Source organism: Crocuta crocuta, unplaced genomic scaffold, assembly GCF_008692635.1.
Source record: "Crocuta crocuta isolate KB4526 unplaced genomic scaffold, BGI_CrCroc_1.0 scaffold408, whole genome shotgun sequence".
NCBI lineage: Eukaryota > Metazoa > Chordata > Mammalia > Carnivora > Hyaenidae > Crocuta > Crocuta crocuta.
In genome coordinates, this window is record NW_027527444.1 from 655,338 (window position 1) to 682,751 (window position 27,414).

Here is a 27,414-nt window from a genome sequence, read left to right on the forward strand (position 1 = left end):
AATATCCACAGACGAGACCCACACAAATAAAAGCCTGGGTCCTCACGAATCACGAGGCTGGAAGTGTCCTGAACCAACACATTCAAGAATAGCTGCCTGGCTGCCCGGCAGAGCGAACTCTCAGAAATAACTCCTGCACTTGTAAAACTTAAAGGAAACACCGTTTCATCCTCTTTTCTGGAGTTAATGACCCTCAGTTGTGTTAGGTAGGCACTTCTTTCCGTTTTTATTGAGACAGTCACTTTGATTCTTGAAAGAGAAGCTCTTAATCATCCCAGTAGCGTCCAGAACAGCTACAATCCCGATTCCCATTACATTTTATGAGCCGCCGAGTCCTGTCTTTTTTCTCCTTTTTCTCCCACTCACCACACACCTTTTTTTCCCCAAGCCACTAGGAAGTTTGCTTGTTGGAAAAAAAAATTAGCTTTTTGCCTAAATACTTTTCAGCGCATGTATTTTATTTTATTGTTTTAATTTTTTTGAAGTTTTATTTATTTTTGAGAGAGAGACAGTGTGCGAGTGGGGGAGGGACAGAGAGAGGGAGACACAGAATCTGAAACAGGTGCCAGGCTCTGAGCTGTCAGCACAGAGCCCGATGTGGGGCTCGAACTCACGAGTCACGAGATCATGACCTGAGCCGACGTCAGACGCTTAACCGACTGAGCCACTCAGGCGCCCCCAAAGCACGTATTTTAAAGGGAGAGGCATTTTCCAGCTACGTTGGTGTTGACTCTGCCAACTCGGAGTCCAGATAATAAACTTACATGCCATCAATTTTCCTTCCTGTGCAGAAGGTCAAGGTGACCACTCAGCTGCACCCCCGCCCCCCACTGCTGCTCCCATCGTCGACATACGCCGTCGCCTGCCTCTTTTGTTATGTCAACATTCAAGATTTCACAGTGTCATGACTACGCAAATATTATTCACATCCGAGCCAGCTGTATGCTGTGCTGTAATTAATCTCCCTTTTGGTGTGATTTAATGTTTTGGGGGAGCTAAACTTTCCTCATGTCTACCACAAGGTCATCCCCAAACTCTGCCAAAGCCGGAAGTTTTCTCTCAGTGTGACCAGACGCATGAGGAGATGTTGGAGACGCTGTCCCAGGCCTTCGAGACCTGGCCAGGCGATCCGGACCCTCCCCAGTCATCTCGGGCAGCTTTCCTGATGCCTGGGTCTTAATTTCTGCCCTTATCGTGAGGGACCAGAGACTCTAGCAACTTCCCAAGGAAAGGTACGTGGGGGTCAATTATTTGAGACCACGCATGTCTGAGAATGGCTCGCAATGTGACGTCGTGCCGAAGTCTCAATTCTGAAATCCTCTGCCCTCTGTTTTGAAAACCCTGCTCCGTCACCTTCCCGTGGCCGCCGTTCTGAAGTCTGACGCCATTCTGATTCTGTCTCTTTCCCTTTTTAAGTAAATGCTGTTTCCACCACCTCTCTGGAAGCTTCAGGCTCATTTCTTCATCCCTGCTGGTTTGGAATTTCATGATGTTGTGTTTTGGTGTAGGTCTTACTTCTTTTCCCTGGCTCCCCCCAGCCCCCCATCCCCTTGCTTTCTGGGAACTCACGTCCCACCTCTGTTTTCCTCTGATTCTCCGCCTGTCTTCCTTGTTCTTCCCCGCTGGACCCCTAGAATCGACACGCTGAGCCTCCTGGACGAATGCCCTTCCTTCCTTCCTTCCTCTTTCTCTCCCACCCTCCCTCCCTTCTTCCCTTTCTTCCTTCAGTCAATTTTTATCTTGTCTTATGGGCTTACTTTTCAAGAGATATACTCGATGTCAGCTTCTGGCGCACGTGTGTACAGATATAGACGCATATCCATTTGTTCAGTCTTACTTCCCCAAACCTTGGAACACCCCCTTTAATTTATAGCACCTCCTACCCTTATTTCACAGCTGCAGTTTCCTTTACTCCCTTTATTGCTTTCTCAGACTTCCTTATTATTTTTTTTTCTGTTTGCTTTTGTTTCTGTCTTTCATAATGGACGGCTTCCTCCAATGCCTGGGTCTCTTTGGCCACACATTTAGTAGGAGAGCCCTGAAGAGCTAGGCCGGAAGGTCTGCATGTGCAGACGGGGGCCACTCACTGGTGGGCTTCGCCAGAGGGAAACGGAAGTGACCAGCCGAGAGTTTCAGGGTCTGCGGATCTCTAACGGGAAATCCTCCTCCTCTGCGTGGCTGGGTGGTCATGAGGAAAACCCAGCTGGTAACATTTGGGGAGCCAAGCAGGGATGTAGGGGTGCTCATCAGTCTGTGCAGAGGCTTCTACTTAATCTCTGCTTCCAGAACCCATCCTCCATGAGCAAGTATTCTTGGGAGGGTGCATATCTGAGATTTCTGTAGATGAGCTTTCAAACAGTGGCCTCCTCGCCATCAGAGAGGACTGGCGCCTTCAAGCCAGAGTCCCCGTGCCCCCGTTTCAACTGAAAGTGAGTTTTTCAAGAAGAGTAACAATTAAAAATAGAAGCATTCATCAAAAGAAGCCTTTAAAGAGAGCAATGAAGTCTTTATGGAAGCAAAAGAAAGCCAATAAAGGAATGTTGTGGAATCACAGAAGCCGCACAGTATGGCTAAAAATATCACTCCAAAGCTTCTGGAGGCTTCACGCTTGTTTCCCGAAGGCCTTTGCAGGCACCTTTTTATGGCCCGGGTTTCAAAACCTGTGGCTCGGTCGCGGTGTTCTACTCTGTTCTATGACCGTTCTCCTTGAAAATCGGCAGTGTTTTCCTGCAGTGGCTGTCGGTAGCGTCTGAACGATCAACTACATTCTTTCTTTCTTTTTTTTTAATGTTTTCTTTCTTTTCTCATTTTTTAACGTTTTATTTATTTCTGAGAGAGAGAGAGAGAGAAAGAGATTGAGAGAGAGAGACAGCATGAGGAGGGGAGGGTCAGAGAGAGGGGGAGACACGGAACCCGAAGCAGCTCCAGGCTATGAGCTGTCAGCACAGAGCCCGATGCGGGGCTCGAACCCATGGACCGTTAGATCATGACCTGAGCAGAAGTCGGATGCTTAACCGACTGAGCCACCCAGGCGCCCCAATTATTTCTTTTTAGAAAAGCTTCACGAGGGGTGTCTGGGTGGCTCTGTTGGTTAAGCATCTGACTTTGGCTCAGGTCATGATCTTGCAGTCCGTAAGTTCGAGCCCTGCTTTGGATCCTCTGTCTCCCTCCCTCTCTGACCCTACCCTCCTCGTGCACTTGCACACACTCTCTCTCAAGAATAAATAAACACTAAAAAAAAAAAAAAGAGAGCAAGAACCATCTGGTCCTAGCCCAGCCCTCCCACGAGGCAGGAGCCATCTTCAGTGACCTCCCCCGATGGCTGCCTCCAAGCATACAGCACCATGAAGAGACTGTGTGCAGGGGAGCCCTGTGGGGGGGAGACCCACGGCTGCCACAGAAAGGCAGCCGCTCCGGGACTAAAACCTCTCTGAGGGTCAGTTCTGCACAGGCAAGGAGTGGGGGCCCTGCGGCAACTGCCCGGGTCTGATCCTGGCTCTCGCACTCGAACTGGAGGTATTGACCTCCAGCACCGGTCGCCTCACTGGTCCGGCCCCAGAGCAGAATGAAAACAAGGGGCCCCTGGCTCAAAAATGAAGAACTTCCAGATGACAATAGACTGAGCTTTGAAGCAGGAAGTGGCCCTTGTAAGCACAGGGCCGCGGCATGGGCCATGCATCCACAGGGCTCTCTGTGCCTCCGTGGTCTCGCCTGTACAACGGGGGTCACACAGCGCCTACCTCATAGCGCTGGGAGGGATGCGCGAGTTAACTACACACGAAGCACTGAGACCAGCACTTAGCAAGAGCGCAAGAAGTTATCACCACCGCCCCTCGCCCCCCACGCACACACACAGAGTCCCTACTGCAAGTCACGCCAGCTCGAACATACTATTCAAATTGGGTGACAATCCGGTCAGTTAGTTCTCTGTGATATGGTAACAGACAGACAGACAAAGCCAATGTCATAAATCTGATGAACAGCAATATGGTCAAGGATGGTTTGCCTTTTTTTTTTTTTTTTTTTTAGAATGATATGCTTTCTAAACCCTGGGATTTTATCAGTGAATCAACTATAGTGACTACAAACACGGTCTACATGAAATAACTAAAAGTTTCAATCAGATGACAACATCAGAGATGCCTCATGACAGTGTGAAAAACCAAAGCTTATTTCACATGAAAGTATCTTAGTCCAGACATATACTCGGCCAAGCATAAATCCTTGAAAGACAGGATCCATTTACAAGGACCCAAGTCAAGGGAAGCCACGGCTTAGAGCTTAGAGAACACGTGTGAATAAAGTCGGCACTGGCCTTCTCTTTCATCGTCGCTTCCTGCTTTAGGAAGGGGAGGTGACTTGGCTGTGTCGGGTCAGTGCTTTGATACAGGTTGACATCACGGAATTCAGAGAAGCCAAGTGCGGGCAAGAATCTCAAAAGGGTATATCAGGGCACCTGGGGGGCTCAGCCAGTTAAGCGTCTGACTTCAGCTCAGGCCATGATCTTGCGGTTCATGGGTTTGAGGCCCGTGTTGGGCTCTGTGCTGACAGCCTGGAGCCTGCTTCAGATTCTGTGTCTCCCTCTCTCTCTGCCCCTACCCTGCTCACACACACACACCCTCTCTGTCTCTTTTAGAAATAAGTAAACATTACAATTTTTTTAAAGACTAAAAATGACATTTTCATAAGATATTTGCAATCCATGTGTGCCTTATCTAATTGAATATTGGGTGAGAACAGGCAGAAATGCTAGGAGATAGGATTATCCCAAACACATCGATGAGGAACGTGTTATAAGATGATTTTAACTAACCTACACCTAGTACCGCTTAGCATCTAGAACAGTCTGTTGCAATCATTTGGTCAAGGCGATTCCCGGTGTAAATGAGTAACGAGCCGGTTCATATTATTGCAACTGCTGTCCATTTGTGTTAAGGACCGAACTGGAAATAAGGCACAGAAACTCCTAGTTACTGACTGATGATCTCCTGAGTCAATTCAGAATTTAACTCAGCAAGACTGGCGAAGAGAAAGAGCTATTATTGACGGTTGCAGATGGTTACTGAGGGGGTCTGGTGACTGAGCGATTAACCACGATCCAAACTAACCTGTTCAAGTGCTGTTGGAACGGAAATCAAATGTGCCCTTATTTGATGTACTTAACTGTTCAAAGTATTTCTGTAAATAGAACTCGATCTTCTCACATTTGGTCTTCGTGGTTTATTTCCAAAGGAGTCTCTTTATAATTTTGTTTTGAACAGACCTTCTTTGATGACCTGTATTTGTCGTAACCAGGCAATGCATTCCATGCTCTCCTGCTGTTTCGGCCTCCTCTGCTATTTCTCGGAAAAGTAAAAGACGGCTTTGCGTCGTTGAGGGGGGTATGTCCACCCCCTTCCACTTAAGCTAAATGCTGGCTATGCTCTCAGTTCCTGGAGCTACTGGCTCTAAAAGCCCTTATACTTGCTTTTACCATCTTATAAAACGGCAATCGACACGTTTGCATGTTGACTTTAAGACTCTGCCTCTCATATCATGCGGAGGGTGTAACATTAGGATCTTTGTACAATCACTGTAGACGCCAGCAAACCTAATGCGTAAGTTAAATGCAGTCTACGGTTTATGCCCAGTGGAAACCAGGCATTTTCTTTAATTGCCCATTTGTAAGATTAACAAGTGGGCAGGAAAAGTGATAACATGTCCCATCCTCGGACATGTGGCCGAGAGCAGGATGGGTCACAGAATGTTTCTTGAGCCACTAACACCAGGTCTCTGTTTCAAAGAGAAATTCTTTGAAGATTTCAGCACATAGCGCTATTACATATGGCCTCGTGGGAGGCATCCTAGGAAAACTCCGGAATGAATTAAGGATAATTGTTTCCCTTAGCTGTGTCAGCACGTCCAACATGGCTAGCGTTAAATTATTTCTGCCATTCCTTCTTACATTCTGGAAAGGGATAAACTACATTGATAATACATCCCAATTCCGGCATCATCAAATATGGGTAATGAGCACGTGAATTTGTATGTGGGTCTTCCCCCAATCTGACTTTCAATGGCCAGGCATAATAAGAGGGAAAGGCCAGAATCAAGTCCAGGAACAAAGACAGATCTCAAGAAGAGACTTATTCGCTGCTCACCTGACTCGTCAATGTGGCCGCTGGGTCTCAGACACACCTGCAGATTCCCGGTACTGAAATATCATATAGTCGGTTTCTTAAAAGAATCTGATCGCCAGTGAGTCTATTGAAATCGTATCTTCTTTTATCCAAATATCAACACGATCTCTGTTCGATGGTTCCTGGTATGTTAAACATGATCTCCAGGCTATGTGTGATGTCTATCGTTTACTGGATTAGACCCAGCATGGTCTAAATCATGGCTTCATGATTTGAATAGTAAAAAGTAACGTCGTATACTGTGTGACCCCCCCATTTGATGAAAATGAGACCTTTGAAAATGACATCCTCCTGACAACCAAACTATGTAAACTGAAGATGGAGCCTGATTATGATATCAGTGGAAAGCCCCACTGCTGCTGAACGATCTTGCCGCATTCTTATGTTTGTTGCACGTCTACTGCTGTAGCTGCGTTCAAGGGCACAACAGAGGCCAAGCAAAATGTGCCACATCATAGCGTAACTGTCTCAGAGCGACAGAACTGCGGCAGTTTTTATTCTCGTTATGCATTTCTTTTTATGATCAGAGGAGTGTTATTTTATTTAAACATTTTCTAATTGTGATGAAATAACAAAATTTACCTTAACTGTTTAAAAATATTTTTAATGTTTATTTATTTTTGAGAATGAGTGAGGGAGAGACACAGGGTACAAGTGGAGGAGGGGCAGAGAGAGAGAGACAGACACACAGAATCCAAAGCAGGCTCCAGGCTCCGAGCTGTCCACGCAGAGCCCGATGTGGGGCTCGAACTCATGAACCGTGAGCTCATGACGTGAGACGAACTTGGACATTCAACCGACGGAGCCACCCAGGCGCCCCCTTCTCAGCCCTTTTCAAGTGCACAGTTCAGTCAAGTACATTCACACTGTTGTGCCGCTACCAGTCTCCAGGATTCCGTGATCCCAGAGGAAGGCTATTTTTAAAAGAGATAATCAAATACTTGTCCAGATGTACCTAATTCTTAAAATTAAATGCGAGGATGGTAAATGGAACAGCATAATCAGCCTAACCCAAGATAATTGAATGGCCTTACCAATTTGTGAATGAACACAGGGTGAGCAATGGGCTTTTAATCTGCTTTCGATAAGGCGTGCGGAGAGGAAATCGTCAGCCGGAGTGTAGAAATCACATTGGAAATGCCTCTGTGTAGCTCCTCAGAGAGTGGTACTGAACCACCTGCTTCGATCCCCCTTTTTCTGAACAAAATGCCTCTGGTCGCACTCATGACGAGACGTCACTCGTACTCAGGACTCAAAACGACGGGGCTCTCGGGTTCTGCGCCCAGCCCCAGAAATCATGGGGGAAATGTGTTACAACACGCAGCCTCCTGAAGCCGGCTTACCCGAGCACTGTTAGAGAATTCGCGTAGTCACTCATTAACAGGTTACGCACTCCGATCTCACAGAGAGGCCAGGGGAGGCTTGTTCTAAACTTTTCCGCCAGTCCAGCGGCTCATTTCTATGGAGTCCTTCGGCGACACTATTAATACCAGTGCTAGGGGTTCTGTCTCTGTTGTGCCCATGACACTTCACCAGCCAAAGTTAATGCTTTTCCAAGTGCTAAGGGTGGGGGAAAGTCCTGGTTCTGAGCCGAAGGAATTCCCATCTAAATGCAAATCAACACAAGCCCGTCTAGAACGCATGAGTAGATACCATAATGTTTCCGCCACCAGAATGCATTTTCATACAACTGTACTGGTACTAAGTGTCCCTCCCTAAGGAGAAAATCTGTTTGCTTTTCCACTGCACCCGCAGGTATATAGGAAATGGTGCTCAGAGTCCCGATTCCTTTGTCTTAGAACACGGGACATAAAAGAGAATCATTTTCCAAGCCCCTGCGTCTCCACTCCAGACTTAACATTATCTATGCCCCGATGCATCTATTTGATGTCCCAAAAGAATAAAATAAAAGTGTGGCCCGAAGGGAACTTAACCTTTCATCCCTAGATCTACTCCCCACTCTTGATTTAAGGACACCGCCATCTGGCCTTTCGTGCTGGAAACTGGAGAGTCACCTTCGAGCCCTCCTCTCGCATGCTATGTTATCTGGGGTCTCCCCAAGACCAGCCGATTTTTAAAAATATTCTCTTTCAGAAATGTCTGTTTATTTTTGAGAGAGAAAGAGACAGAGCACGAACGGGGGAGGGACAGAGACGAAGGGAGACACAGAATCCGAAGCAGGCTCCTGACTCTGAGCTGTCAGCACAGAGCCCGATGTGGGACTTGAATCCTCGAACTGTGAGATCATGACCTGAGCCAAAGTGGGATGCTTAACTGATGGAGCCCCCTAGGCACCCCCCAAGCTGATTTTATCTCGTTCTGCTTTCACACTTAACCCCATCCTCCAAGTCCCACTCCTGTGGCCTTAATTCAGCCCTTTGTTGTGTCTTGCTGGACCACTGTGGTCCTTTTTACTGGTCTGCCTCCTCAGTCTACCCCAGGATTCCTCTGGCTTCTAGTCTGTCGGCTGGAGTAAATCCTTCTATTAAAATGCACAGCTGACCAACTCCCTCCTCTAAACCAGTGCCAGGTTAGGTGATGACGACTTCACGACGCCCATCTGTGACGCTGATGCTGCGTTTGCATCCTCTCCTCACTCGAGAAGATTAAGGGGATGAATAAGGGCCCTTCCCCCTTAAATTTATATTACTCCAAATCTCCTCTATCCAGTCCAAAGTGGACTGTATAAGGTCATGATGCTTTGAGGGTAAGGAGAGTATGGGCTCCCCCGTCCTAACTCTACAGCGTCACCTACCAGGTTGCCAACATCATGGCCAGCCCGATTGCCGGGCGGCTGGTGGGCAGGACTGATGACTCCCTTCCCTTGCGCTCCCCCCGCGGGACTGGTGCCATGCCTTCAGGGGGGCAGGGCTCTACTGCCAGCCTCTTGCCTCTCTGGGGACGAGTCTCATCCTGCCACTTTGCAGGGGATGTCCTATTAATTAACAAGATGCAGTAAAAAAAGGCTCTGTCTGGCACAGATGAGTCAGGGGCCGGAAAGTGTTTGTTTTTCTCCCCTGAAAAAAGGCCAGATAATAACTAGTTTAGGTTTTGCAGGCCATCTGGTCTCTTTTGCAACCACTCACCTCTGCTGTGGCCGCAGGAAAGCAGCTACCGATGCATGAATGAATGGGCGTGGCTGTGTTCTAATAAAACTTTAATCATAGAAAGAGACGATGGGCCAGATTTGGCTCCCGGGCCGTGGCATGCCCCCTTGAATTAGGCATATGTGCTAAGATGCCGAGTCGGTGGGCGATGGGTGGGGTGAGAAGCCTGGACTTTTCTAGAGGCTGTATGAAATGATGCCGAGAAGGTGGGCTTTAGAGCTCAGCTGCCCTGGTTCAAAACCTGACTTCAGCGTTTGCTAGCAATGGAGCTTCAGGAAGGTTACACGGATGCTCTCCTTTGATCCTCACATCCAGTTTGGCACTTCAGAGGGCAGAGGAGTGGGTGGACAGGGTGGAAGTTTCAGGAACCCGTACCTCCTTCCGTCAGCACATTAGCACGCTCAGGCCGTGCCCATCTTTGAGAAGAAATGCACTCCAGCTCCCTGCCAGCCCTGGCCTCACCCATGGCTCCTTTCCGCTCTGAACTTCGCGACAAAGCTGCCTTCTCCATCTACCCACCGAGTGGCCCTGAAGGCTGGCATCTGCCCTGAGCCTACACAGAGCTGTGATCGAGATGGTCCCTTCCAGGGACACAGGTTTAGTCAAGGCCTGTTCTATCGTTAGGTGATGTCCTTGAAAAAGCCAGCCCAAGAGAAGAAGAAAGCTAATGGCAATGTCTTCCACCTCCCAGTAGAGGTGCTGTCTGTCAATTCCCCGTGAGAAACTCCAGGGAACATCCCAACCCCACGTGACACCAATATTTTAGCCACTGCTTCGCCCAGGGTGGCTCCGCTCGGGTGGTGAAGTTCAAGATGAAGCCTAAAGCAGCCACGGTGGTGATGGCAGATTTCACCAACAGAAGACTGGCTCCATCGACCAAGACGGCAATATGAGTCGCCAGGAGAAATTTATGTTTGTGTCCCTGTAGACAACAATGCTGGATGCATATCTATCACCATTAGGCTTTGGCCCGTGAGCGAAGAGGTGGGGGCACTCCTCAGCTGTGTCAGCCCCGGGTTCTGGCTCCACGGGACCAGGCTTCGCTGAGACTCTCGAGGGAGGAGAGTCTTTTTTTTTTTTANGAGCCCGATGCGGGGCTCGAACCCACGAACTGCGAGATCATGACCTAAGTGAAAGTCGGAAGCTTAACCGACTAAGCCACCCAGGCGCCCCTCGAGGGAGGAGAGTCTTAACTGAGTGCTCAGCGCCCAGTGTCCCTGCCAGGCAAATGATGGGGTCTCAGGAAGCAACTGCTCAATGAATCACTTCCCTCACGGATCCCTGGGGAGGTGACAGAGGTAGGCTGTTTGTCAAGTTAAAAAAAAAATCATGGTAAAAGAGATTTGACATCGTTTCCTGGAGCTCAGCTATGCTGGGGATACAGAATCAATCAGAATCTCAGAGACCCAGGCCAGGGTTCAGAAAAATGGGCCAGGCTCTCAGGCAAGTATGTCTCTCTTATTTGGGCTCTGCCTTCATTCTGTTCATCGAGTCACGATTCTACCAGGGCAGGGACACGGGAGGGATGCCAATTATAATACTTTTTTTTGACAGCTGGGAGAGTAGACATTCTCTGCCTGTCTCTTCAACACACTGGCAACACTTGTGTAAGCAACAACTCTCAAAGCAACAACTCATGACAACCAACGCCGTCATGAATTGGCTCTCCCTGGCGCTCCTACTCCTTGACCCAATATGCATTTTCCCCGAACTATTTTTAAAATATCTAATCTGTTGTGAGTAACGGACTATGGAACTATTAGCTTGCCATTTCTGGGCAGATAGTTTCAACATCAAGACTTTCTTGGGTTGGAACTTGATATTTAAAATGGTAGATGGGGATATAAAAGCAAAAGAGTGCACATAAAATCTTATCTATGCCTTCACTTAAGTGATTTGAAATATTTTCAGATATTTGAAAATTTAATGTTATGTGGTTGTTTAAATGTTTATTTATTTTTGAGGGGGGAGGGGTGGAGAAAGAGAGAGAGGGACAGGGAATCTGAAGCAGGCTCCATGTTGACAGCAGAGAGCCCGATGTGGGGCTTGAACTCATGAATTATGGCATTATAACCCGAGCTGAAGTTGGACACTTAACTGACAGAGCCATTCAAGTGCTCCAATATCTTTAGACTTCTAAAGTGCTTTCCTATCTTAAAAACTTTTTAATTGTTATTTATTCTTGAGAGAGAGACAGACAGACAGACAGAATGTGAGCAGGAGAGGGGCAAAGAGAGAGGGAGACACAGAATCCGAAGCAGGCTCCAGGCTCTGAGCTGTCAGCCCAGAGCCCGACATGGGGATCAAACCACAAACTGCGAGATCATGACCTGAGCCAAAGTCAGACGCTTAACTGGCTGAGCTACCCAGGTGCCCCTAAAGTGCTTTCCTATCTTAAAAAGTAAAAAGGTAATTATTTTACAATAACAATCTTGAATGCTTGGTTGGTGAGTTCCTTCCAAATAGTCATACGAGGAAAACCAGAGATCTTAGAGATTGATTCAGTTTAAGACAGTTTTTAAAAAGAACCCCAACCTTCTGAGTTTATAATCTCTTGCTGAATTCATGGAGTTAAATGATCTCCCCACATGCATGATAAAGTAAGCACTGGTTATCTTTTGACATGTAACAGATCACCCCAAAACTCAGTGGTTTAAGACAATAATAATTTATTACCTGTGATGGACTGAATTATGTTCTTGAAGCCCTTAACCAACCCNTACTAAAGGTAAGTGAGGTAATAGGGTGGGACCCTAACCCAATAGGACTTGTGTCCCTATAAGAAGGAGGAAGAGACACAAGGGATGTGTATGCACAGAGGAAAGACCAGAGAAGACGTAGCAGGAAAGTGGCCATCTGCAGCCAAGGAGGCCTCAGGAGAAATCAAACCTGTCAACACTTTGATCGCATTGGTGTTCACTTCTGGCCTTAACAACTGTGATAAATGAAGTTCTGTGACTACCCCTAGTCTGTGGCATTTTGTTCTAATAGCCCTAGAAGAATAATACATTATTTCTTATGGTTTCTGAGGGTCAGGAATTCACGAGTAGTTCAGCTGGGCGGTCCTGTATTGGTGACTGGGTCTCTCGGTCTGGTATTGGCTGGGGCTGCAGGCTCATCCGAAGGCTTGACTGGGGCTGGAGGATTCACATCCATGGTGGCTCACTCCCACAGCTGCGAAGTTGGTGGTGGGTGTTGGCTGGGGCCTTAATGCCTCTCCCCTCTGGGCCTAATAAAACCTTTTTCACTCATCCCCCACCAACCAAACCCTTTGCTTCAGTTTAGTTACATATTAAATATATCATAAGAAGAAACATGATAGCCTTTTTTTTTCACCTCTCAGAATTTTGGGACTGTAAATTGAAAAAAAAAATTAAGTAGAGACTAAGTCCATGCTCAATAGTCATGAGGTACTGCTCAGATCCCCTTTCATAAGTGAAGGATGTCCCCCCTGCCACTGGGGATCTGCCAGGTGATGACCCTCAGCTATTAGCCGGGACTGCCCTTGGCGGAACAGAGTTGCCTTGTCCAAGGTTAACCCTCTTCCAGGAGGGGTGTCATCTAATGATGGAAGTGGAGATAGGCCTGGTTTCTTCACCCCAACTTGGGACAGCTCTGAGGAGCAGCGCCCCTCCCCCATGCTGGTTTTAGTGCTCCCCCTGCTGCTGAGGATCTTGTCAAGACTGCACTGCATTTCAGCTTCTCCCTCAGGCCCTTCCTTCCTCTCTCAGGCATTGATCCTAAGAGTGCTTCCTAATAAACATCCTGCGCATTCATTTCTGTCTAGAGTCTGTTTCTCAGGGGACACAAACTGCAGCGGCCACCTTTTCGGGAAATTGCTCTCAGAGAAGTCGGCGTCTCAGTGAGGCTCCTCAGCTATAGATAAATGAACTTCTAGAATCCAGGATGCCATGTTCAGCTGCAGACCCAGCTGGTGGAAACCAAGTGATGAGATGCGTGGTCGATCTCACAATCGATCGGCCCACACCCTCCACCTCATCCCATACCCATGCTCTCCTCGGTGTGACGTTGTCACTTCTGCCTCATTCTGTCGGCCAAAGCAAGAGAAAAACCCAGCACAGCTTCAAGGGCAGAGGAAGCAGATCCTGTCTCGGGCAGGAGTCTGTGTACCAGCTCTGCGCCGAGGCCTCAAGAAGACTTGCATATGCGTCCGCGTCTCCCTGACTCGTGTCACTGCCCTAAGAACAAGTCTGGGATAGCCTCCCGAGGGGTGAGGGGAGCAGAGACCATGCGGAGCAGGGGTGAGACATTCCAGCTGAGGCCACTCTGGGCCAACCAGCTGCCAAGTGACCCGGTAAGTGACTGCAGATATGTGAGCACAGCCAAGCCCAGACAGGTGCCCACGCCAAAGCGATGACCCGCAGAGTTGTGAGTGGAATAGACGGTCGCTTTTTGAAGCTTGGGGGAGGTTTGTTATAGTGACAGAGAGCTGATACAGCACCCGATTGTGTCAGATACAGGAATCAATCAGATAAGAAAAGAAGCGACCCAGGCTGTGGCATGTGCCTTGGGGTCCCCGTCACTGGCCCAGGAGCTGCCGCTGATGGTTCAAACCCACAACCTTCTTACGGCACTGTCCCTGGGTGGCAGGTGCCTTCCCACCTGGACGTACCTTTCTCCCAGCCCGAGGCATCGCGCAACTAATGGCTGCCTGGTATGAGGGTGCAAAGCCCAGCTCCCCCGCTTCCAGGCAGGGCAAATTCTGGTCTGGTTTCCACTCCAGGGCTTCCCCCAACGTCAGGCTGAGGTTACATCTCATCCCAAACCACCTACTCGCCTTCCTCGTTTCCTTCCCTTGCACCTTACAGCTTGTTCTGAGCACTCTGTCGTAAACAGACAAACTTGGACCCCAAACACCATCTCAGACTTCGCTTCTAGGGATTCCGACCCAAGACAGGTCAAGAGTGAAATTCCTAGAAGAAAAGGAGGGAGGGCACAGGGATCACTGTTGTGGAAAGGAAACCGGAGAAGTACTGATCACTCTCTTACCATCACATCAAGTTTTCAGTGCAACAGAAGACGATTCTTCCATTCGTCCACGACAAACACCTCCCACCATGTAAGGAATCTCACCCATTTCCTTTATAAGAGAAGAACGTAATGCTCGCCTTTCCCCTTCTGTCTTTAACCACTTCCCTCCTACTAACCCTGTCCCGATTAGCATTTAAATCTATTCTCATTTGTAGGAAGAAACTATCACCTCCATTCTAACGGACGACGACAGCCCTCTCCCCTCCCCTTCAAAGTCAGGATTCTTGAGTTGTCTACACAAGAGATCTCCATTTCTTCACCTCTTCATCATTCAACCCGTGTTCAAGGGCCTATGCACTTGACCACCGTATTCCTGCCAATGTTATCAGTGACCCCAGTCTTTACGTGCCAGGCCAGTCTACTGCATTTGGTGCCACTGGTCACTCCTCCAAATGCGTGAAACACATTTCTTTTGCTTCTGTGTTTGCCTGGTTTTCTGCCTAATTTCAAGCCAATTCAGAATCCTTTCTCTTTATTTATTTGTTCCTTAAATGTCCACGTTTCTCTAGCTCTCTTCTCACCTACCATATATTTTTCTGGATTATTTCCTCTGCGATCATGGCCTAAATTATCATTCATATTCTGATGATTTTCAATCTTTAAAAACAATTTTTAAATGTTTATTTGTTTTTGAGAGAGAGAGAGAGAGAGAGAATGAGCAGGGGAGGGGCAGAGAGAGAGGGAGGCACAGAATCTAAAGCAGGCTCCAGGGTCCGAGCTGTCAGCATAGAACTTGATGTGGAGCTCGAACCTATGAACCGTGAGATCGTGACTTGAGCTGAAGTCGACGCTCAACCGACTGAGCCCTCCAAGCATCCCGTGATGATTTTCAGTCTTAATTTCTAGCTCCAGATGCACATATCCAACTGCTCTTTGGATACCTCCTCCTGAATGTTCCACAGGCACCTTATTATACATCCACCCGAACACACAAACGTGTGTGTGCCTATACACACGCGTGTGCCTCGCACGTGCTCACACACACACGCACATATACACAGCTTGTTCCCTATCCCAGCAAACGAAACTGCCATCTGTCCAGTTTCCTAAGGCAAAACTTCTGGAATCATCCTAGATTCTACTCTCCCCCTCCCCAACCAATAATCAATCACTGCCTTCCATACTCTTTCCAATTCCACCTCTTCAATAGCTCTTTACTTCTTAACACTGGTCCACTCCTTTCCACCATCAGCTACCACCAGGGCCAGATAGTTGCGCACCGTGTCTCATCTGAGCCCCTGTGCTACTCAATTTCAATCTCATTTCCACACCCATCCATACAGAGCAACCAAAAACGCAAAGCTGATTCTTGCTCTCCTCTGCTGAAAAAAACGTTCCCTTCCTTCCTCTGGGATCGGGTCTTCCACGCACTCAGGATGTTTTCTCCCGTAATAAGAACACAGGTTCTATCAGAGTATTGTAATTATGTACCGGTCGGCACCCCCCAGATAGATGACTTTCCGGCTTGTGTTCACCTAGCCCGGGGCTATTTCTTGAAGCCCTCCAGTGTATTATGCGCTGTTGATCAAGTAGCGAGTAGGACAAACATGTCCCTGCCTCACGCGAGCGTCTCACACGTGTATCACCTGCTCACCCTTCCCGAGCAGTTTCTGGTACATAGCAGTTGCTTACTAAGTATTTGCCAAATAAATTAAATGATACAAATGAGTACTACCTAGGACGCCTGCGTGGCTTGGTCGGTTAAGCATCCCAACTCTTGATTTTGGCTCAGGTCATGATCTCACAGTTGTGAGATCGAGCCCCACGTCGGGCTCTGTGCAGACAGCGTGGAGCCTGTTTGGAATTCTCTCTTGCCCTCTCTCTCTGCCCCGGCCCCCTCTCAAAATAAATAAACGTTTAAAAAAAAATGAGTGCTAGCTACTAAAGACGAACTAATTACCCTCACCCCCATTCCACTTTTAGAATGAGATTCATGGGAACACATTTTATAAAACGTATCTCCAGGGTCAGTGTTTACAGAAAGTGTCTTTTTATTCCAAAGGGCAGAGACGAATTATTTCTAAATATTTTTAGGCTGAAAGAAGTCGTTAAGCGACTCACATTCCTCCAATGAAGATTCTGCTGGTAGCCAAATTACTGACATCAGCCAAGCTCTTAAGGAACTTATTAGCACATGACGATCGACATAGTCCATTTATAAGGAAGCATATTTTACATGAACTTGAAATGACCATCAGCCCTGCTGTTAAGGGGCTGCCCAGAGTGGGACAGACCCAGCACAGTGACGGCTGCGGAGGCCGTGAGCAGGGGCTCCCGGGACGCCTCGAGTGACAAAGGTTACAGACGCAACTAGGCCTGTCTAGCGTCAGGGAGCTGGTGGGGACCTTGTCTTCCATTTTGAAATAACTCATTTCAAAACATAAGTGGGGGCCCTCTGGTGATCACCCTGATTTTCTGAAGCTCCAAGACTGCAGTCTTGCCTGGATCACTTTTTTAGGGGCACCTGAATGGCTCAGTTGGTTAAGCATTCAACATCGGCTCAGGTCACAATCTCACGGTTCATGAGTTCAAGCCCCACATCGGGCTCTGTGCCGACAGCTGAGAGCCTGGAGCTGCTTCAGATTCTGTGTCTCCCTCTTTCTCTTTGCCTCTCCCCTGCTCATGCTCTCTCTCTTTCTCAAAAACAAACATTAAAAAATTGTAGTAAAATATACAGAATACATAATTTCCCATTTTTAACCATTTTTAAGAGAACAACTCAGTAGTAGTGGTTTTAGGTGCATTCACACTGTTGTGTACCCAGGACCCCCATCATCTCCAAAACCTTGCATCTTCCCACACTGGAACTCCGTCCCCAGGAAACGCTAACGCCCCATCCCCCCTGCCCAGCCCCTGGCAGTTACCATTCTATTTTCTGCATCTATGAATCTGACTACCGTGGGGACCTCGTGCACGTAGACTCGCACAGGACTTGCCCTTGTACGGCTGGCTTATTTCACCCAGGACGGCGTCCTCAGGGTTCACCCATGTTGTAGCAGGTGGAAGGATTTCCTTCCCTTTGAAGGCTGAGTAGAACCCCGTTGTACGGAATGACTTATCTTGTCTCTCAGGACATCTGGATGATTCCTGAAACATCACCGAAATGTCACACGCGCCGTCAGCCTCACCAGGGCACGGGGCATGTCCACCACTGAGCGTGGGAGACGGCTGAGGGCACTTCCCCTCTGGCCCCAGAGCCACCCTGGAAAGCCCAGAAGGAATCCAGCCTGTTGGCTCAGCCATGGGCTTCTTGGTTGTGTGATATGTAAACAGCTACAAACACCATTTTCCAGTCATTGTCACAGGAAGAAAACCTGACATTGGACCCAGAGCACTCTCTGGAGTCTCTCTTATTTAAACTCGGAAAGGCCAGCACGAAACGTCTGCAATCGTGGGCAATGACTCACCATCACCTCTGATGAAAACCGCCAATAACTTTTCTCTTCAAATCTCTGTCTCTTCCTAAACGGGGTTGTGTCATCAGGCATCGAAGCCAATATTTTGAGACCTTGGCATCTTCCTGGAAGCCTCTCTGCCGGTCACTTCTGTCCCAGATCTCCTGGGTAGGGTCAGCTCAAGGCTGGAGGGAGGAGGAGGCGGAGATGCCAGTACCCCCATCCCCCTGCCTCAGAGGGCCTCCCCGGCCAGCGGCTGCTTCTCCTCTGTGGCTCCAGCTGCTGACCGGCCGACACACAGGGTCCCCTCCCGTCCAACGGGCTCCGGTAACACCACTGCCTCTTCTTGTCCCTCTAGGCTGGCGGAGTAATGGCTTCCTGCCTGTGACAGTCCGGGTTGCCTCATCGTTCCCTTTCTGGGTTTCTTTTTGTCCATTAGCTCTACAACCAAGTCTCTTGGTTAAATGCCCAGGAGAGCCTCTCTAGATCATCTCTCGTTACCATTCAGGAATGTGGGTGGCCTTCCTCCGAGCCCCACAGCTCTCCGGGGCCACACGCTGTGGCGTGCCTCGTCTGGGCTGTTTCTCTGCTTCCGTGGCCTCCTGCCTCCAGCCCGCCGCCCAGTCTGCGGCCAGGTTCCGGGCCCGCAGGGATGGCCCACAGCCCTGCTCCTTCTCATGCGGCACGTCGCACTCATTCCCACCCAAGTCGCGGTGAATCTTCTTCCCGGGAAGGCCCTCCCTTCACCTCCCCGCTCATTTAGACCCTTCCAGATACACAAGGCTCAGCTTACTGGGGCCACGGCTCTGGGGCCTTCACGGCTCTTGTCAGACGTCAGTATTTCCCTCGGCCCCTCCCCTGGAGTGGCCTGTTTGCTCAGTCCCCATCCCCACCCAACCTCCTTTCTGCTTTTACTTAACCGCTTTATTGGAGTCTTCTTCTTTTTCTTCTTTTAAGTTATTTTTTGAGAGAGAGAGAGAGAGAGAGAGAGAGAGAAAGACAGAAAGTGCCAGTAAGGGAGAGGCAGAGAGAGAGAGAGAGAGAAGAGCAAGCAGGCTCCACACTGTCAGTGCACAGCCCGATGTGGGGCTCAAACTCACGACCCGTGAGATCATGACCTAGCCGAAGTCAGACACTTAATGGGCTAAGCTTCCCAGGGGCCTCTAGAGTGTTATTCTGTTCCCAGTAAGCCTGTAAGCCCTAGAAGGCAGAAATAATCCATTGCATTTCAAACCTCAGTACCCAGAACAAGACTCTGCTAAGCACACGCTCATAAACTCTTCACCGGAAGAGCAAGGAGAACAGCGAGGGTAGGTTCTCTGCATGACGAACCCATCGCTTTCTCCCCAAAGCTAATGACTCTTATGCTTGCATTGAGTCCCCCCAAAAGCTATGGAGGAGGCTTACTCTCTGATGCCCCCGTGAACGTGACCTTGTCTGGAAATAATGTCTTTGCAGGCGCGATCAAGTAAAGACGAGGTCGCTCATGCTGAGGCAGGTTGGGCCCTGATCCAGGAAGAACGGTGTCCTTATAAGAGGGAAGCGTGGACACTCGCAGACACAGCGCCCACAGCCCCGTGAAGGCAGAGGCAGAGGCTGGCGTGACGCGGCCACAAGCCGAGAAAAGCTGGGGTTCTCGGAAGCCGGAAGAGTCAAGGAGGATTCCTCCCCGTGGAGACTCTGCAGGCAGCAGGGTCCTGCCCAAACTGGACTTCAGACCTCCAGCCTCGGGAGCCGGGAGCCAAGAGCTCCCTGCTCTTGTTATTTTTTTATTTAAAAAATTTTTTTTAACATTTATTCATCCTCGAGAGATAGAGACAGAGTGTGAGTGGGGGAGGGGCAGAGAGAGAGGGAAACAGAATCTGAAGCAGGTTCCAGGCTCTGAGCTGTCAGCACAGAGCCCGACATGGGGCTCGAACTCACTGACTGTGAGATCATGACCCGAGCGGAAGTCGGACGTGTAACCGACTGAGCCGCCCAGACGCCCCATGAGAGCTCCTGTTCTTCTAAGCCCCGCAGTTCACGCACTTCATTACGGCAGCCCCAGGGAACTAACACAGCAACCGAATACAACGGTCACATTCACACAGATGGACTCCAGACACGCTTCTCACATCCTTGCTGGGCCCACGGATAACACGGAGTGTCGGGGTGCCTCCTACGAACCAGGCAGGGATGCAGGGCGTCCACGCCAGGGACCCACCGTGCTGGTGCTGGAGTCCTGTCGCTAAGCCAGGTTCTTCCACCCGTGTCCCCGAATCCCCCTCCTCAGGAGGGCGCAGGGCCCCCGGGCCCCCAAGCGCTCCACCTTTGTCAGAACCTTCCCAAATCAACTGCAAGTTGAAGTCTAAAATAAGACTCCAATTTAAAAACCCTGTTGCTTTGCCAATGGCTTCTTCCTTCGGCCTCCCAATCAAGATAAATTCAAATAAAGCTTTTAAGGGCTGATTTTTTTGTAAAAGAAGCCGAGGCAACAAACGCTTTCTGATCGTGGTCCAGACATTACTGCTTTCCACTTAATTTCCATTTGCCTACTGCATCCTCAGCGTTTTTTTTTCTCAGCCTGTGATTTATGATAGGATATACCAGAAATGTCGGGGGCCCACAGCCTTGACTTGGGCGCCGTTCGGCCGGACTCCGCCCTCCCTCCCGACGCCCGGCAGCCCGGCCCACGGACTTACGGCTCTGGAGGAAGCGAGGTGTGTGGGTGAGGCCGCTGGAGGCCTGGCCGGGCTCTGGAAGGAGGATGGGCAGTACCTCTGGCCCGTGTCCGGAGGGGAGGTGGAGGCATAGATGCGATTTTCCAGCCGCTCAGGCTCATGCTTGTAGGATTCGAGAGGAAACGTGTGCTGCTTGGCCACTTGGGTGGGTGTCGACGGAGAGGAGGAGAGGCCGGAGGCTGAGGAGGAGACCACAGACAGCTGTGAGAGGTCTGGCTGAGGCGGAAGAAGGAAAGAGAATGGCTCTTCTATTGCTAAGAACCCCAAATCTCAACCGGCAAGCATCTCAATTACTAAATTCTGAGTGTTGGGGACAAGCTTTTATCTACATAGTTCTTTTTTTTTTAATGATTATTTATTTTTGAAAGAGAGAGAGAAAGAGTGCGAGCGGGGGAGACACAGAATCTGAAGCAGGCTCCATGCTCCAAGCTGTCAGCACAGAGCCTGATGCGGGGGTCGAACCCACGAGTCCTGAGATCATGACCTGAGCCGAAGTCGGATGCTCAAACGACTGAGCCACCCAGGCGCCCCTTTATCAACATATTTCTAATCCTCTAGAATCGGCGGTATAAAGAAATCCCCATCTCACCCAACTGGAGCTGTGGGCAGGGTCCCCTTGCCATTGGGGGCAGGGAGGATGCCCAAACAGTTCAGAGGTTGTCTGGTGGCAGACTTCTTTCACTCGCACACACCGGGTGTCATTCCCCTTCGTCTCGTCAAACGCCATCCGAGCTCGTCTCCTACCCTACAGAGCGTGTGGCCAGAGCGGACGGAGCGGAACCCATGAAGGGCAAGTTCATAAAGTATTCCACAGAGACAAAGGGCAACCTTGCAGAAGACACATGATGACAAACTCTAAGAACAAGATGAAACGTGCGATTACCATCGAAACGCGCAACATTAAGTCTTGCCACCGTGAGTTCGTGGAGGTGAGAGTTCGCCATGAGGGTGAATGCCGGGGGAGGAGCAGGACTGGGAAGGGGCCTTGCAAGTGACAGAGTGAAGTCACCTGGGTAGGGACGAGTGGGAAGCAGCTGTGGCATGGGGGCCAAAGAATTGTGGGGAGACTGTCCACTTCAACGGGTGGGTGCAATCCGGGGCCTGCGTCGGGCAGGTGGCCATCACTCCTATCTAGCTTATTGTGCCATAAATCATTGTTGGGGGGCTATGTGTGTCCCCCAAATAGCTATGTTGAACTCTGAACCCCCCGCACCTGTGAATGACCTTACTTGGAAAGAGGGTCTCTGCAGATCTCATCAGGTTACAATGAGGTCATGCTGGAGTAGGCGGGGCTCTTAACCCAAGGGGACTGGGTCCTCATAAGAGGAGAAAACACAAAGACAGACACACAGTCAGAGGAGAAGCCAGGTGACAAGAGGCAGAGACCGATGTGATGCATCTCTAAGCCAAGGAGCGCCAAGCACTCTTGGCGACCAGAAGCTAGAATTCGTACAGAAGGACGCCCACTGACACCTTCCCTTCAGACCTCTAGCCTCTTAACTGCAGGAGAATAAACTTCTGTTGTTTTACGCCACCCAGCGTGTGCTGCTTGGTTATTTACGGCAGCTCTAGAAAACTCATGCGGTGAAGTTGCCAGATCTTGGTTTGTTTTCCAAGAGAGGCAGAATCTGGATTCGGGTCTGGTGTCTCACATTTACGGATAACTAAATAGAATTTTTATTTTATTTTGTTTTGTTTTAAATGTTTATTTCTTTTTGAGACAGAGAGAGACAGAGCATGAGCAGGGGAGGGGCAGAGAGAGAGGGAGACACAGAATCCAAAGCAGGCTCCAGGCGGCTTCCAGTACGGAGCCCAACGTGGGGCTCGAACCTACAGACTGTGAGATCATGACCTGAGCTGAAGTCAGACACTTAACTGACTGAGCCACCCAGGCACCCCTAAAATTTTTATTTTAAATCTGTTACTTAAAAATTTTAAACCACACAAGACAAAGCAATGATGTCAGGAGACAGGGTCCAAGGGCTCCCTGCTGTGTCCTGCGTTCCTGACCCCTTTGTTTGTGGTCCGCGGATACATGTGCTCCCTTCTCTGCTTCCGTCCTCACTCTCTGGAGGGGGTCTCCTGTTCCTCAAGAGTCAGTTCAACCAACCTCCTTTTCCTGACTCTATGGCCTGTGGCTTCTCACTCCCCGGGACCAGGGACCATATTTTATCTGTGCGGCATGTTATCGGGTAACAGTAAGATAATTCAGCACTGAAGCCAAATGTGAAGCCATGGAAGTCTTCTGTCCCCAGCCGAAGTCACCATGTGTCTTTGGGGCAGGGGCTCTGTGGTCCCCACAGCAGCCAGCCCTGGCCTGGTGAGGGGAAAGTGCCTGAGAGACGCTCGCCCCAACAGGCAAGGCGAGAGAAGAGAGCGCCGAAGAGTGGAAGGCTCCAACTCAGCTCGCGTCTTCTCTGCCTCCCTGTGCCCAGAGAGTCTGGGGGGCACGTATTTCCCTGGTGGGCCAGAAGCGATCAGTCAAAGGAGAAGCATCACCTTCCTGGGAACTGCTTTTCCCGTGAAGCCATCCGGAGTGGGAAAGGCCCCCTCCAGGCGCCGGGCTGACCCCTGGGAGGCAGAGCCAGGTGACAGCAGGAGACAGAACACTCTAGCAGCCATGGGCTTGCAGGTCTCAAAACTTAAGACACAGAAAGGCCTCAACAGGAAAGCCCCCAACTCTTTTACAAACAAAAGTTTCCCTCCAAAGGTCTTGAGAAACCAGGCTTGCTTTGAGGGGGGGTTGGGGGTAGAGGAGGATCAAGAGGGGACCTGGGGGTTTCCAGCTGTTGTGGGGGAGTGGGGGGCCTGGAACGGCAGGTAAGGCGACAGAGGAGCCGCCTGGCCCAGGTCTGGGCCCTTCTCTAGTGTCGCGGNCGGCTCCAACGCGCCCCAGCGATGCCCACGGAAGGGCGAGGAACGAGGAGGCCAGCCAGGGCTCAGAGGGCCGCGCCTGGGTGTTCCGAGGGTCTGCTCTTGTGCTGCTTTGCGGAGCCCCGCCTCCCGCGGTGGTGGCGCGTCCTTCCCTGGCTCTTCCAGAGAGAGTCCTCAGCTGGCCCACTGGCCTGGGTCCTCACTGAATGACTAGTTCCCACGTCACAGTTGAGCGGGGAATTTGATGTCCTGCACTCCCAGTGCTCCCCAGCCACTGGACACAGAGGCCCCTGGGAGCTTTCCCAGGCCGAGTGCTGGAGACACAACAGAGGGGCGGAGCCGAGAGGGATGGGGGGCCGTTTGGACGCCAAGCTCGTGCTACCAACCCCATCTTAAGAGCCTGTGAGACCCTCCCGCAAAGCTCCTGTGGGGGTCTTGGTTCTCCACGTAAAGAAGGGACAGTCCCGGTGACGCCCAGCACCCCTCAGTGCTGAGGCTTCCGCGTCCGTCCAAACACAGCACACAATCCAAAACCAGCACTCCATCCTGCCTATGACTTTACTCCCAGACTCGTTCACACTCTGGCTCAAAGCACACCTGTGGAGGAGGGTTCAGAGGCACACACAAATCATGTACCTCCGTGGAGGCGCTTGGCAACATCGGGCAAAAATACAAATGCACATGTCCCTTGAGCCAAAAGTCTGCTTCTGGGATTTCCTTCCACAGACATAGGGGCATGACCACTACCTGGCAAGCGTGCGGGGTCATTCGTTACAGGGGTACTTTAAAAAGCAGGGACTGGAGGGCTGCCTGGGGGGCTCAGTCGCTTGAGCATCAGACTCTCGATTTCAACTCAGGTCATGATCTCAGGGTTGTGGGATCAAGCTCTGGGTCAGGATCCACACTCTGTGTAGACCCTGCTTAAGATTCTCTCCCTCTCCGCCCCTCTAAAAATAAATAAATGAATAAACAAACAAATAATTACACAACAAATAAAATAAGCAGAGATTGAAGACAGAGGTGCTTATCGACAAGAAGAGACTAACATAATGACAGCACAACCGCAGGGACGGCCGTGACTCCTTGACACAGCACGACAGCCTTCCTCATTGTTACCTCAAGACCCAGCGGCAAGTAAAAAGGCAAACCCCAGAACCATCTGTGGAGAATGAAGCCTTTACGGTCCCAGAGAAGGGGTGAGAACATATACACATATATTCTCCCGCCTGTGTGCAGAGTGTCTGGGGAAGGCCATGGAGTGCCGGGTGTGCCTGGAGGCAAGAATTAGTGGCAGGAACACTGCCATCAGATACCCTTTGCTATTGTACAACTGTTACATCACGTGTGTTATCGACTCCAAAAATTACTTTCTTCAGCCCCTAATCTGCTTTTGAGCCAAGAGGCTGGCTAACACCTACGTAAGCACCTCCTGCCGTTCCCAGCTGCCCCACCAGCCCCGAGGAGGTCAGTCTCCCCACCTACATGAACATGCTCTGAGGTCAGGGCCTGGTCTCTCGCTCGCTCGCTCGCTCACTCGCTCTGCGAGAGGCTGTCCCACTTACAACATTCTTCAGGGACCAAGCCCAGTCACCATTGTGTAAGGGACATGCAGAGCTTGTGAAACTCCTTGCAAACTCGTCGGGTATAGAATGTTCATTCCTAAGTGTAAATAATTAAAGAGAACAGGACTAAGTAGGGCTCTTTAAAAGCACAAATGGCGGCTTCTGCTTCTCCTGCGGCGCGTCCTCTGTCGGCTGCCCCCACATGAGTCCTGGAACGGCCCTACCCTGATGCTGACCGGGGGCAGGGAGGATGGCGCAGAAGATGCACAGCCCTAGACACGACCTTGCTGAAGTGTCTGCCATGAAGAGACAATGAGTGGGCTTCCCACCTGGTGGCGGGAATGACTGGCTTCTAGGGGAACAAAGAGGTCTCCATGCCCCCAAGACAGCCCCTCCCACGGCAATCCTTCTGAGTTCAGAAGAGGGGTTCCATCTTGCCCCCTGGCCTTCCTGCCTCCTCTCTGCCCCCTTCCCAAACGGGTGGTCTTGCCGGGGAAGACAAGATGGCGCTCTGGACTTGGGGGGGGAGAGGACAGGTAAAATGATGTGAGGATTAGCAATGCGTGCAGTTCAGGGTAGAGGGAATGAACCTTCTTAGAACCAAAAATATGCTTTTCAGTGATACCGGAACTATCCTTAAGAGGGTAGAGTCCTGCAGTAGCCACATCTTCCTTGCATAACGCCTCACTGTTGACCAAGTGCTCTTATCACTCTTGTCCCATTTGCTCCCCGAAATGACCCCCTGTGGGGGGGAGGGGAAGCTTTATCTTCCCACTTTACAGGTGGAGAATCCAGGGACTGGAGAAGCTACCTGTCCCGGGTCCTTCAGTCTGTCAGCACGGGCGGCGGGCGCTCCTGACTCCAAATCCTAAATCCCGCCACCATGATTGAACAGGGACGTTGCCGGGAGAAAGAGCATGAAGACTTAGAGGACATTTTGGGGGTGGGAATTACTCTTCCGGAAAGTGGGGTTTCACAGGCCCGCAGGCAGGAGAGCTTAGAAAGCATGGGGTGTGGCAGGGAGGGGAGAGGTGGGAGGGAGGGAAAGGGGTCCAGGAGGAGACAGTGGGCTTGGGGCTCTGAGGAATTCCTCCCACAGGGTTGCCTGGGGCACCCGGGCAGGGAGGGGGTATCTTATGCAGGAAGGCGAGGCGATACTGCATAAATTAATCCAGCTCATGTGACAGAATCAGGGTAGTCTCCCCCCACCCCACCCCCAACCTGAAAGACTCCTAGTCAGGGGCAATCGGCGGCGAGTGAGTCCTAAACTTTTTCTTCTTTTGATGATCAGTGTCGCAATTTTTATTTATTTATTTATTTTTATTTATTTTTTTAAAATGTTTTTTATTTATTTCTAGGAGAGAGAGAGAGACAGCGTGAGCAGGGGAGGGTCAGAAAGAGAGGGAGTCACAGACTGAAACAGGCTCCAGGCTCTGAGCTGGCAGTCAGCACAGAGCCCGACGCGGGGCTCGAACTCACGAACTGCGATATCACGAGCTAAGCAAAAGTCAGACGCTCAACCGACTAAGCCACCCAGGCGCCCCCAGTGTCGCAATTTTTAAATGAAGAGGTGAATGGGGTCGTGCTGTCACAATCCCCCATCATTCTGGAAACAGATCAATTTCTGTCCTAATCACGGGGCCGACTACCAGACCGCAATCTTTCAGGGAGGCCACGGTCTGCTCAGCCAGCTGCCGGGGGCCGGGCCTGAGCAGGCGCCGAGGAGGGGGCACGTTCAGATGAATCAGACACATCCCGCCTTTCTGACCGCTTGGGGAAACCGGGGCGGAAACCACACCAAACCCCAAATCAAGCTCGCCCCGTAGTAAGCACTGTAGGGCAAAGCGTCTAACGCTCAAGCAGGAGGAGCTCAGGGAAGGGGCTGGAAAGCCGTGCAGTGACGCCGGGAGGGAGCCGGGCCTGACCTGCGGAAGATACAACCAATCTGCCCCCAGGGAAGGCAGCTTTCCAGAGGGCCCAGGAGACCGGGCTGTGGGGCAAGGGTTTCCGGGGTACAGACAGCATCCCCCCTCTCCCCCACCCCCGCTGCGTTCTTCTGAGAAGGCTCTCCTTCTTTCTTCTTCTTCTTAAGGACTTTGTTTAGAACTGCCGTCGTTGGCCTCCGAGAGTGAACAATGGCTTTGATTTTCCCGGGCGGCAGCCAGGATTAAGTGAATTAGGCCCCCTGAGCGGGCAGAAATGGCTCCTGGCAGCCACACAAGACACCAGGCCAGGGACTCCAGACACCAGGGAGCCATGGGCTGGTGACTTCACACAGCCAGGCCTGACTGGCATGAGCCACGTCTCCTGGGGGCGGGCGGGGGGGGGGTGCCTCTGGGACAAAGAGCAGAGCCTGCAGAAGGACAGCCACGCGGGGTGGAAGGCGGAGGCCTGGATTTCAGACGCCTCAAGTTCCAGGCCCCGCGTTACCGTTAACCAGCCACAGGCCCGTGGGCAAATCAGGCCCTTGTGTTGGGAAACATAAACAGGGAGACCAGATGGCCGTGTGGCGTCCGTGGGGAGCC

At 50.6% G+C, this 27,414-nt stretch overlaps 1 protein-coding gene across 1 annotated transcript in view; it reads right to left on the bottom strand.

Moving 5' to 3' along the window:
* PRKAG2 (protein kinase AMP-activated non-catalytic subunit gamma 2) overlaps positions 1 to 27,414 on the bottom strand; it is a 270,738-nt gene that overhangs the window by 90,287 nt on the left and 153,037 nt on the right. Inside the window, exons 4-5 of the mRNA XM_077761602.1 lie at positions 20,415 to 20,632; positions 18,235 to 18,455 (exon numbers count right to left, since the gene is read on the bottom strand). Of these exons, the coding sequence (XP_077617728.1) occupies positions 18,235 to 18,455; positions 20,415 to 20,632 (439 nt within the window). The remainder of the gene's footprint in view (positions 1 to 18,234; positions 18,456 to 20,414; positions 20,633 to 27,414) is intronic.